Below are 12,887 nucleotides of genomic sequence, written 5' to 3'. Positions count from 1 at the left end.
AAATAAGATTTTTTTTTTGGTGGGGAGGGGTAATTTATGGTACGTTTTGTGAAAATCACTGAAAGTGTGCTCAGACTTTAAAACATGAAAGTAAACTTTTAAAAGCTTAAATCCAGTTTATCTCGCTAATTTCTTTCATAAAAATCTTCCTTCATATTCTGTCTAACCTCAGATCAGCCTAACTCAAGTTGAAATCAAAATTTCTGACTGCTTAGATTCCTGAAGATGTGTTTATGTGTTACCAGTTGAGGCTTTCTTCACGTGTGCATTCAAATTCTTAGGGTGGGAGGAGTGTTAAAGTAAATTGCAGTTTATGAAAAGTAGACAAAAAGAATTCAGGACATTTAAAACTGTATAACTGTACAAAGTAAATTTGTTGACAGAAGGAATGAAGAAGTTTGAGAACTTAACAACCAATGAAGAATTACCACCCATATGATTTATGACCAAGAAAAAATGCTTTCCTTGCCAAGCCCTTCTGAGGAAAATTCACTCACCCACCCTTTCTTGGGACTTTGGCCCTTCTCCCTCACCAGAACCAGAAGGAAAGCCAGTTCCATGGAGGAGAAATCAGTGAACTGACTATTTGAACCTGAGGTTATGGGGAGGAAACAGCAGAACTCTAGGGGATGGCAGGAGAAAGAGGGAAGAGACAGAGGGTTAGGATGGCCTATTTGACAAAGGGAGCAGAGGACTCAAGAAGAGAGATTTTTGGATATCTACCTGAAGTAGACTCGGAATGTGGGAAGCAGCCGAAGGTGGATAAGTGGGAGTAACATTGCCCTTCCCTTCACGCTTGTGTTCTTGGTTCTCTAACCATAAGATTTGTCTCTCTAATTAATAGCAGAGGCCTTTAATTACCCTTTCAACTCTTCAGGGCACAGTTAAGGGATTATAGCTGGAAGTTTTAAGACACTGACATTTTGGTGCAAAATGAGGCAAATCCATGCAAATGGAAACTTGACAATTTTTCTTGGAACTGTCCTGATTTCAACTTTTAATATGAACAGTCTCAGAATTCTCTTAGGTCTTCCCAATCACAGAGTCAAATTCTTACTGTTTTATTATGATACCTTTGAGGATCAACCGAAGTAAAACTTTACAATGTTTTTAAAAAAATGACTAGGACACATTTTGACTCCAGCAAGTTGTGTAATTTAGAATGAAAAGGCTATATACAACCCTGAAATCAAGATGAACTTGAAGTTATGAAGTGCACTTTTAAAAGGAACTGTAATAATATGTAAATAATTATATATGTGTGAAGTGCGGAGAAGGAACCTCAGTTTTTTAGTTCTGTTTTCTAACAATATTTCATTATCAGTATGTGATGGAGTAAATGGCAAATGGTGTGGTTCAAAACCAGTTGTGAAATAAATTAATCACCTAAAAAAATTCACAGGCTGATTTAGGAAGTGTAGGTGCCATTTTTACAAATTGTTCTGCCTGAAGAACCATTTCATACCTGGAAAATGCTAGAATTTAATGGATAGTAAAATGAAGATGAGTCAGCAAAAAAAATCAAGAAGGAGAGGTCAAAGAAGAAACCAAGGGAACCAAGTGAAGCCAAGAAATAAAGAGATATCAAGGATGAAGCCCTAATCATGTCCATTGGATCTGCAAATTTCTAGGCTTCTAGGCACAGCAATGAAGGTGAGCATGACGGTTAATAGACAGAATTCTGGAGCCAAACTTCTCCAGTGGAGCTGGGTTCACATCCCAGCTCCACTGCTTACACTATGTTAAGTAATGGGTTGGCTTAACCTTTCTCCACCTCAGTTTCTCATTTGTGAAGTAAGGATACTAACGATACCTATGTCACAGAATTGACACACGGGCAATATAGTTCTTGAGCTAACAGTGCCTGTACATGGAGGATGACTGCTTTAAATGCAACTTTATGAGAAATGAGGGCTTATGCAGTCTAGTCATGATTTAGACCTGGGGTCTCCAACCCCAAGGTGCAGACTGGTACTGGTCTATGGCTTATTAGGAATCAGGCCATACAGTGGGAAGTAAGTAGTGGGTGAGCAAGCGTTACTGCCTAAGCTCTGCCTCCTGTCAGATTAGTGGTGGCATTAGATTCTCATAGGAGTGCAAACCCTACTGTGAACTGCACAAATAAGGAATCTAGCTTGTGCATTTCTTATGAGAACCAAATGCCTGGTGATCTGGGGTGGAATGGTTTTCTCCCAAAACCATACCCCCAACCTTCCATGGAAAAATTGTCTTCCAGGAAACCAGTCCCTGGTGCCAAAAAGGTTGAAGACTGCTGATTTAGACAGTCCAATCAGTGTTATTAACTAGAGCTGTGATCCTATGTAAATCCCTTCATTTTTTTCTACCTCTGCTTCCTCATCTGTGAAATAGGTTCTCATAGCTTGTGTGAAAATCAGGTTCTCATAGCTTGTGAGATACATATTGAAATATTTTTATAAGTTAGAAAGTGCAACAAACATATGAAATTATTATTAAAAGCAAACACCTTCATAATTCCTTATGTGTGTACTTCTATGAATTCCAGGGGACCATACCATCTAATGTCTGAAGTTTCTGGCAGGGGTTTACCTTCTTGGGTATCATTATAAGAATGAAAATGTTACCTTAACATTTGAAAAGAAAAACCTCATTATTCTTTTTTTAAGAACCTCATTCTAAAGGGAAATATTTTTTGCCTTTGATATAGTTTGGTTGTGTCCCCATCCAAATCTCATGTTGAATTCCCACATGTTGTGGGAGGGACTTGGTGGGAGGTAATTGAATCATGGGGGCAAATCTTTCCCGTGCTGTTCTCGTGATAGTGAATAAGTCTCACAAGATCTGATGGTTTTATAAAGTGGAGTTTCCATGCACAAGCTCTCTCTTTGCCTGCTGCCATCCATGTAAGATGTGACTTGCTCCTCCTTGCCTTCTGCCATGATTGTGAGGCCTCCCCAGCCACATGGAACTGTAAGTCCATTAAACCTCTCTTTCTTTTGTAAATTGCCCAGTCTCAGATATGTCTTTATCAGCAGCATGAAAACAGACTAATACAGCCTTCAATCAGCCCTTTCTTTTTGGGTCAACCTCCTCCTTCCATCTCTGCCTCTGAACTGAAGCAACGTCACAACTAGTGGTCAGCTGAAGAAGGTGCCTAAATGGAGTGCCTGAAACCCTAACCCTGGATGCTGCAGGCCCTATTGAATCCTAAGATCTGAGGCTAAGGTCAATGGAACAGGATAGTATTTTACTTAGCTGTCAAGATGCTTGAGTTAACTTCAAAATTATATTTAGTATGTATGAAATTTGTTTTAACCATGGCATCATATCAGGGGATATGTAAATCTAGAAGTATTTTTTGTTAATCCACCTCTGGGTTGGTAAGACAAGCACTACCTTGTCTATAACCAAACAGTATATATGTTATCAGCTTCTTAGAGCATGTTTCTGCATTTTCCCCAGTGTTACAGAAAATACCCATTTGTAATTGTAAAATTCAAAATTCTTCCGGGGGGAACAAACATTCTACTTTGTTAAAGCAAATTCGTAAGCACAAATAAGCATGTGCATGTGCACACACACTCACACAAACACACACATGTACGCACAGACGTACTGGGTTTTTAAAATAATTCTTTTTCTTGTTTTAGAACAGCATTAACTACCAGTATTATTTTTACAGTTTTGTACCACGATGCAGATCAGTTTTAAGGCAAGCAGAAGGATAATTTTAAAATATGTTTCATATGGTCTGTTTTGCGTGGTAGGATAATCTGGATAAATCTTCCTTTGAGACATTCCTTTCATTTATCTCTTTGTTTCTGCAACAACCTCCTTGTTCTTCACCTCCAGGAGGACAAACTTTACTTTTCCAGGGATTTACAATTATTTCCAGATGTTGAGTAAAATACAAGACTGAGAGCACTATAATTTTCAAACGTTCCTCACCTCTTACATTTGTCCTTTATCTTTTAAATGCACTGTTCATCATATTTGAGAGTTATGTAGGTTGTAAGTCCTCCTGTATTTGCTTTTACATTCATATTTCAGTTTGCTAAGCTTACATCTTTTTTTCCTCCTCTCATTGTCAGCATCCCCAACGTCGATGGCTGAGTTCTTGATATTTTGTGTTCCTCCCTGAGACTTACTGAATTCTCTAACACGAAGGCGCTGAACATACTCCTGGTGTGGGTTTCTCAGTGGTGAAGGGGAGAATCTCTCATCTGTGCTGCCTTCAGCAGCTGTGTAAATACAGCTGGAAACTTGAAAGTGGACAGGGTCAATTATAAATCGGTTTCCTTTCCCTTATGTGTTTTGGAATGCTGTTCTGAGAAAAACGAGCCGTGAATTTGAATTGAGCCCTCCTGACTTCAACTTTTATACACATATGTAAGCGACCTTCTGGGTTTGGGTAAAGCCCTGGACATATAAATTCCTTAGTTTCAGGCTCTTCCTCAGACTTTGTTTTGTAGAAAACAGAAAATACAGGAAAAGTGCCTGTGGGAGGATCAGTGGGTGACACTGAGTTCAATTTATACCTGTTGAGTATATAACCCACATATTCAATGATGTTCCAGTAGCTATCTTTGAGTAATTCTCTTATCACCAGCTCCCATTTCATCATGCTTTCTTCCTGTTATGGGCTGAATTGTGTACCCTCCTCCCACACACCACCCCCAAAATGTACATGCTGAAATCTGAACTCTCAGTACCTCAGACTGTGACTGCATTTGGAGATAGGGTCTTTAAAGAGAGAATTAAGGTAAAATGAAGTCATATCCGAAACCTTATGACAAATGCAAATAGTACAAATCCTTTACTCTTCCACATGTTTGCTGCAAGGGGGGGTCTATTAGTTTCCCAGGGTTGCCATAAGAAAGTACCACAGACCGGGGGACTTAAACAACAGGCATTTATTTCTTTACAGTTCTAGAGACTAGAAGTCTGAGATCTAAGGTGTCGCTGGGGTTGGTTTCCTTGGTGTTAGATGTCTTTCTTCCCATGTCTTCATGTGGTCTTCCCTCTGTATGTGTCTGTGTCCTAATCTCTTCTTAGAAAGACACTAGTCACTTCAGATTAGAGCCTGACCATATGACCTCATTTTACCTTAATTATCTCTTTAAAGACCCTATCTCCAAATGCAGTCACAGTCTGAGGTACTGAGAGTTCAGATTTCAGCATGTACATTTTGGGGGTGGTGTGTGGGAGGAGGGTACACAATTCAGCCCATAACCGGAAGAAAGCATGATGAAATGGGAGCTGGTGATAAGAGAATTACTCAAAGATAGCTACTGGAACATCATTGAATATGTGGGTTATATACTCAACAGGTATAAATTGAACTCAGTGTCACCCACTGATCCTCCCATAGGCACTTTTCTTCCTGTATTTTCTGTTTTAGGAAATCCCATCATCATCCAAGCAGTCACAAAGCCAGAATCTAGAATCATCTTAGATTCTTTTCTCGAGCTAATCTGCCATGATTTGTGAACCCATAATGAGTCCTGCAATTCTACCTCCATAATGCAACTTGACTCCTTCCCTCTTTTCCTTTCCCATGGCCTCTATCTTAATTTGGGCCATTCATAATTACTCACTTGAATTGCTCTAATATTCTCCTAAATTGAACTAATTTCCTCAATTCTGCCCCTTCTCCATGCTCAAATCCATCCTCCAAATTACTCAGAATAACCTTCCCTGGAAAAAAAAATCTTGTCATATCACTTTCAGATTACATTTCTTCAACAGTTTTGTATTACTTTAATAATAGCATTCAAATTTCTTAAGCATGAAGTATAAATCTTTCCCTTCAGTCTGATTGGTTGAACTTAGGTCACCTGCTTATTAGCCCATTATCAGATCTAAGTAATTCAATACACTGATTCGCTAAGATAATTAGAATCTACTCCTCGGGGTCACCATCCCTGGATCTAGCAGGCTGTATAGGGATGGATGGAGATGAGGACAAAAATCAAGATTTCGTTAAGGAGAAGGAAAGGGATAATGGATGTTACATATGCCATGAACAATGTATACTGCAATCTGTTCCTTCATGGAATTTATAGTCTAGTGGTGAAGACAGAAAAATAAAGTCCAAGTTCAGGTGTAGGGTGATAAGGACAAGTGTAGAGTTCTGTACATGATGCACTGTGACCACAAAGGCTCCTTTCTAAATGAGATCAATAGTTCAAAGAAAGTTTCTTAAAAGGACGGTGATGCCTAAACTGAATTTGAGAAGAAGGAGCAGGAGTTAGCAAATTGAAGAAGTGGGAAAGGGACCTTCCAGTAGGAGGAATAGCATGTGGAAAGGCTCAAGGGTTGTGCAACAGTGTAACTCACTGCAGAAGTGCCCTCATTCAGTCTGACCAGAGAGGACAAGAGGTGAGGCCAGAAGGAGAGGCGGGGTCCGTCAGGAAACATCATATAAGTTTTGTTCTATAAAGCAGTCTATAATACCTATTGCTACTGTATATGTAATGTTAACTTATATGCTAAACACTGTACACAGTCTCACATAACACAACAATTTGGCACTATGGTATAAACTCCTATTGAAAGATGAAGAAACAGACTAAAAGATTAAATGACTTATCCAAGGCCACATAGAGCTGGCTCTAACCACTTTTCTACTAACCTTTTACCTGGAATTCAAACTCATGGAACTGGTTACCCCAAGCAATGACACTGACCAAAAATTGATGAAGTTGCAGGAATATATAGATTTGAGATACATTTAGCTATATTCAGGAAATACTTGAGAATGAAATAGCTGAGGGAGAAGAAAAATCCTATGTCTAAAGTACATCCTCTTCTACTGAGCAAATCCTCTGAGGGACTATGCTTTGGCATACTTGCCAGGGACAGAACCCAAGAATCAGGTTCTGACCCAGGGTTTTTATTTTCTTATACCATCTGATGTCATCAGTCATCAGTCAAATTTACTAGCTCATGATCTGCCTCTGCCTCTGCTCAGAAGGCCCCTTTCCTCCTTCAAATTGCTGACTCTTTCTCATTCTTCACAAATTCAGTTTAGGCCTCACCTCCCTTAGGAAACTTTCTTCGAACTACTGGTATGATTTAGAAAGGAAATCTTGCAACCACAGTGAACCCTGTGCAGAACTCTACAATCATCCTTATGATACTGCACCTTAACTTTGGCTTTGGCTGTCTCTCTACCCCTTCACCCCAGATGACAAATTCCATGAAGATAAGGACATTGCCTACTTCCCCTTCCTCCTCCCTACGAAAATCCTGATTTGGGTCAGGTCTCTGTCCCTCTTCGAAGGAAGCACACATAACTCAAGGGAGGCTACCTCTTTCCACCTCAGGAAATGGATCTGTTTGTTAGAGCCAGTGGTTCTCAATCAAGGATGAGTCTCCCTTACCCCTTAGAACATTTGACAGGGTCTGGATACATATCTGGTTGTGACAACTGGTGTTTCCTACAGGCATCTGATGGGTAGAGGCCAGAGATGTTGTTAAACATACTATGCACAGGACAGCCTCACCCTCCATCCTCACCCTGTTAAAGAACTATCTGGCCCCAAATGTCAATATAACTCAAGGGTTGAGACATCTTAGCTGAAGTCAGTCTTTGTGTGACTTTGCTTCCTGACTGGTAATGGCTTAGGCATAATTATGTGCCCTAAATGATCAATCACAGTGAAGTGAAGGACTGATATTCTATGATTGAGAGATAGATGATAAGGTTAGAAAGTCAGACCGTAGTCACATTGTGGCAAAATATGGCCTTTATCCTGTAATGGAGCAGGGGATACCATGATTAAAAAGAAATTTTAGAAGAGTGGGTCTACCGTACCACCTACAGGATAGATGGAAGGGGGCAGAACATGGCAGCTAGGACTGTGAGACTGCTATAGCTACAGTTTGGGTGAGGTGACATGGCATGAGTTTCTTATATATCCTTAAGTGATTAGTACAGCCCCCTATACCTAGAGGAGACTCAAGAATGTTTCTTGGATAGTTGGATGATAACCATTTTCTGGAACACAACAGATAAAGAAGCTATGAATCTGACCCAGTGTTCTTTTTTGTTTGTTTTGTTTTGTTTGTTTGTTTTTGAGACGGAGTCTTGCTCTGGGGTGCAGTGGCACGATCTCAGCTCACTGCAAGCTTTGCCTCCCGGGTCCACGCCATTCTCCTGCCTCAGCCTCCCGAGTAGCTGGGACTACAGGTGCCCGCCACTACACCCGGCTAATTTTTTGTATTTTTAGTAGAGACGGGGTTTCACCGTGTTAGCCAGGATGGTCTCGATCTCCTGACCTCGTGATCCACCCGCCTCAGCCTCCCAAAGTGTTGGGATTACAGGCGTGAGCCACCACACCTGACACAGTGATACTTAAAAATCTGTCACTGAATGTCTATGGTTACAACGAAGAAAAATTGGCCAAGAGAGGTGACTTGTGCCTGTAATCCTAGCACTTTGGGAGGCCGTAGTGAGGATTGCCTGATTCCAGGAGTTTGAGACCAGGCAACATAGGCAACATGGTAACTTGGTGAGACTCCATTTCTTAAAAAAAAAAAAAAAAGAAAGGAAAGAAAGAAAGAGAAAAATTAACATTTCTCTGTGTTTTGAAAGAACATCTTAGGGAAGTTTTACATAAACGTTAAAGTCCCTGTATATGTATGCATGTGTATGTATGTTTCCTCCTAGATGCAGCTTTTGAATAAATATTACTGGGATAGATTTTTGGTAGTCTTTGATTTGATGATGTGCCCTTGGGGTTCTTTTCCGGCCTGACCCTGAGGTGAATGCCAAAGATCTCAATGTTGAGGTGCCCTTGAGCAGTGTGTTGGGATTCCAGACTTGCAGAGCAGCCCCCAGGCCTCTCCCCTCTCCCACCACCCAGCCTATGCCTTACACCTTCCTTCCGGTACTTCCCTGGCTGGTGAACTGACCTGAAGGGGTCAAGGGAATTTGTTGAATTTTATATTTCTTCCCTTTGTTCCTAGCTGTGGCTGCCAAATAATCTTTTTTTTTTTTTTTTTTTTTTGAGACGGAGTCTCGCTCTGTCACCCAGGCTGGAGTGCAGTGGCCGGATCTCAGCTCACTGCAAGCTCCGCCTCCCGGGTTCACGCCATTCTCCGGCCTCAGCCTCCCGAGTAGCTGGGACTACAGGCGCCCGCCACCTCGCCCGGCTAGTTTTTTGTATTTCTTAATAGAGACGGGGTTTCACCGTGTTAGCCAGGATGGTCTCGATCTCCTGACCTCGTGATCCGCCCGTCTCGGCCTCCCAAAGTGCTGGGATTACAGGCTTGAGCCACCGCGCCCGGCCCAATAATCTTATTTTTGCAGGAAAATGACTGTGAAGTTTTAGATTAATTCAGAGAAGCTTTCAGTATGCTTCTTAAACATCACACCCAGTGCAGTCTAATAGGCATTTGTTGTAGCAATGGCTTTGTAGTTTTTAAGGCGACCTATAGTCCCAGCAACAAGCATAGAGAATTCAATGCATTCTTTTAGAATTGTTAGTGTAAAGTATTGCTTTTTAAGGTTTGCTATTTCGGTACCCAGTATGTTAAATCCAAAACATCAAGACATTCTGTAAACACATATTTAAAAATTAAGTTTCGTAAATTTGCCTTATTTTCTTTGTTACAATGGAAAACATTGCTTCAGTGATTGGGGGAAAAGTGAATAGCAAATTTAGAAGACACTATGATCCTTTATATCTCTTTTTCTTGGCAAGGCAATTTAATTAGGAAATAATCTTCTCCTTTAACATCTGACAGTTACCATAAAATGATATCCTGCTTTGTTGGCAACAGAACCAGTTTATTTGAGTTTGTTGCAAAATTTGAGCTATTACATTACTATGAAAATATAGATTTTAAATAAGAAAGACGAGTTTACAAAAATCAGAAACGGCAAAGCACTTTAGTTTTCAAAGCAATCCTCGATTTTAAAAAACACAGTTTCAGAGGGGCAGGCAGTGGGGGAGCGTGTAGGGAAGGAGAAGGAAGCCACAGGGGAGTATGTCTTGGGCCGATCATGCCAGGCCGCAGCTCTGGCTGGCTGTGCGCGTGTGACTGTGTGCACGTGTGTGTGTGCACGCGCAGCCACAGGACCTCTGGGCCTGGCCTTCGGGGGCGCTCCCCGCCCCGGGCTTCCCCGCGGAAGGGAGTGGGGCGCGCGTACCCTGCCCAGGGGCAGGGTCCGACCTGGGCCGTGTGCAAATGCATGCTGCGCGGGCTCTTTGTGTGTCTGCGTGCGGCTCCGCGCCGCCGCGGGCACCATTTTCTGCTTCGCTCAGGACAGGCACATAAAAGGAAGGCGGCTGCCGCCCGTCGCCGTCCTCTTTTCCTCAGATGCCCTCTGCTGCAGGTTTATTATTACAGTATGGGCCGCGCCGCCTCTCCCCACGGCCCTGGCGGGCCGCCGGACTGTGCAGCACCCTGGCCGCCTTCACGCCTGGCGCGCCCCCAAACCGCCTCCTCCGCCTCCTTATTTGTCTGAAAAGCAACCGCACGTCGAGGCGGAGAGGCTGGCCGGGGGTGGGGAGGCAGGCCGGGGGTTTGCGCGCGCCCTGCTCCCTGGGCGGGGCCGGAGCGCAGAGCTGCGGGTCCGCTTTGTCTCTCCGGGGCGCCGCGCAGCGCAGTAGGGGCAGCGCGGCGAGCGGGGCGCCTCGGGCGCGGGTGCAGGGTGTCGGGGCGCGCGCGCCTGTTGGCCGCTCGCCGACAGGGCCCCGAGCCGCCGATTCCTGCCGAGTAAGCAGTCTGGCTCCTAGGCGGCTGCACAGTGGCAGCAAGGCTGGGGCGCTGGCTCCGCGCCAGCTCCATCAGAATTAGCTCATTGTTCACTAGCACACTAGCGGGAGAGAGAGGGAAAGGGAGAGAGAGAGACTGTTAGAGAAAGAGAGAGACACACACACTCTTGGAGAGAGAGCGCGAGGCAGGGAGATCATCTCCTCCTCCTTTTTCCAAGGCTGCACTTCTTGGAAGTGAAGCCGGTTTGGGTTTTGTTTCCCTTCCCCCTCCTCCCTCCTCTTCCTCCACCCCTTTCCCCTCCCCCCTCCCTCCCCCAACCCCCCCCCCCCCCCCAAGCTGTCTTTCTAGCATGTTGCCCTTTTTCAACCACATTTGTGTTTCAGGTGTAGAGAGGAGAGAGTGAACAGGGAGCGGGGCTTTTGTCTGTAAGTATATGCCATTCCTATCCCCGGCTGGGAGCGCTGCTTTCTCTTTTGTGTCGATTCCTTGCCGTTGCTCTTAGCTGGACCCTTCAACCCTGCAGAGTTCATGCTTCTTCCCTCTAAATTTTAAAGACCTGAAGCGTGTACCTTGGAGAAATTCTGGCATTTTGGTCGTGCTGCATTCAGGCTGGAATTTGACTTGGGTTTTTTTTCTAAAATGCACAAGTTTAGAGGGAGAAATGAATTCTTTTGGGAAGGGGTGGGGTTTTGTGCTTGTTGGTATGGTTAATTTTGTTCTTCTTGCTCATAAAGCATTGTTAGAAACTGTTGTGTTTCTTTGCATTAAATGCACTTTGGTGCATGCAAGCTTTTCCAACCCTTTTATAAAATGAATTTGTGCCCCTCCGTCCTTACACTTGATCACTCTTTCAATGCTGCTGCTTCCGAGGGTCTTCTTAGGCATTCGATCTTGCAGCACTTTTTTCTGCATTTTCTTATAAAGCAGTTGAACTTTGGGGGGGAGGGCCTTAAAAATAAATGACTGTTTTCTTCTTGGTGATGGTAATAATCTGATTTGCATTTATGTGTATCTATAATAACGTTATAGGAAAACTCTAAGAGCGAATGATACCCTTTTTGAGAACTTTTAGTTTCTCCATTCATCTTAATTTTTGTCATAACTGTTAACAAAAGAGCTGCCTTCTGATAACATAAAGGTTGAGGGTAAATCACTGCAGCAGTATGTGCATTAATGTTTATTTGGTTTAGGGAGAAGGACAAATGGTGTATATTCCTGACTCCCCCCCACCCCCCCGCCGTGTAGGTTTTTTTTTTTTTTTTTTTAAACACGGAAGGTTATGTAATGCAGTGCCATTTCCAAAAATATCCACTCTGAGGCATTACACTACACGGTGGAAGGCTGATTCCTATTCTGTCGTCTTGATTGCAAATATACTGCCAGTAGTATGTCTGGGAACAAAGAGCAGCCAGAAAACAATCTATTTTTATCACTTGGTTCTACTTTTAAGTTGCTAAACCTTTTGAACTCATGCAATTTAAAGATGAACTAAACACTAAGAATAGCCCAGGACTCTGCAAAGCCAAGTACCAGGGATTCCTTTGTCCCCTAGTTAAGCCTATAGGCCACTTGGGAAGCTCTTTTAGAAATCCCAGTAGTTAACAATAATTTGCATATAACTTATGTTAACCACAGAAAATCGTTATTCGTCTGTAGCGTCTAAAGAGGCGTTTTTGGTTTGCTGACCTGTGGTGAGGCGATGTGTCTACTGTATTTAAACATATTTTGCAGGTTGGTCTCCCTGGACTGAAGAGAGGGAGAATAGAAGCCCAAGACTAAGATTCTCAAAATGGTAAGACTTGGTCATCAGAGAAGACTCTCAATACTTCTTACCAATCTATTACATATAAATATCAACCACCCATCTTCATCCGCCTCAACCCTTCATTGTTCTACACCCCATCTGACCTTTAAAAGGTTCTATCTCCAGCTCCTGGGAGCGTTGCAGTACAGCAATTTATGTGAATTGAATGTGGCAAATTAGTTCTTTTGACTTGCAGTTATTTTGAATAGAAAACTAAAATTCCTCTTTCAGAAGCGAGGATTTATTTAATTTGAACAACAGAAACTATTCGGTTCTTTAAGAAGAGTGATGTGTTGTGACACGCAAGGAGGTGGTGACAGCAGTAGGGCTCAAACAAAGCCTTGGGTCTTAGAGCTAGCTCGAACTTATCCAAAAC

The 12,887-nt window shown here is 42.8% G+C and overlaps 1 protein-coding gene across 13 annotated transcripts in view; it reads left to right on the top strand.

The window, feature by feature from the left end:
• NREP (neuronal regeneration related protein) overlaps window positions 1–12,887 on the top strand; it is a 242,308-nt gene that overhangs the window by 203,142 nt on the left and 26,279 nt on the right. The window contains exons 1-3 of one of the 13 annotated variants that reach the window (XM_025388853.1): window positions 10,052–10,324; window positions 11,091–11,132; window positions 12,439–12,499. The exons of 2 other annotated variants lie outside the window; for them this stretch is intronic. In XM_025388853.1, coding sequence (XP_025244638.1) covers window positions 12,497–12,499 — 3 coding nt within the window. In that variant the 5' untranslated portion in view covers window positions 10,052–10,324; window positions 11,091–11,132; window positions 12,439–12,496. 10 more of the 13 variants (XM_025388856.1, XM_025388860.1, XM_025388852.1 and 7 more) reach the window with 10 other exon arrangements.

Source organism: Theropithecus gelada, chromosome 6 (genome assembly GCF_003255815.1).
Source record: "Theropithecus gelada isolate Dixy chromosome 6, Tgel_1.0, whole genome shotgun sequence".
Lineage (NCBI taxonomy): Eukaryota > Metazoa > Chordata > Mammalia > Primates > Cercopithecidae > Theropithecus > Theropithecus gelada.
Note: the sequence above shows the minus strand (reverse complement) of the source record. Positions and strands in the feature narration are given on the sequence as shown.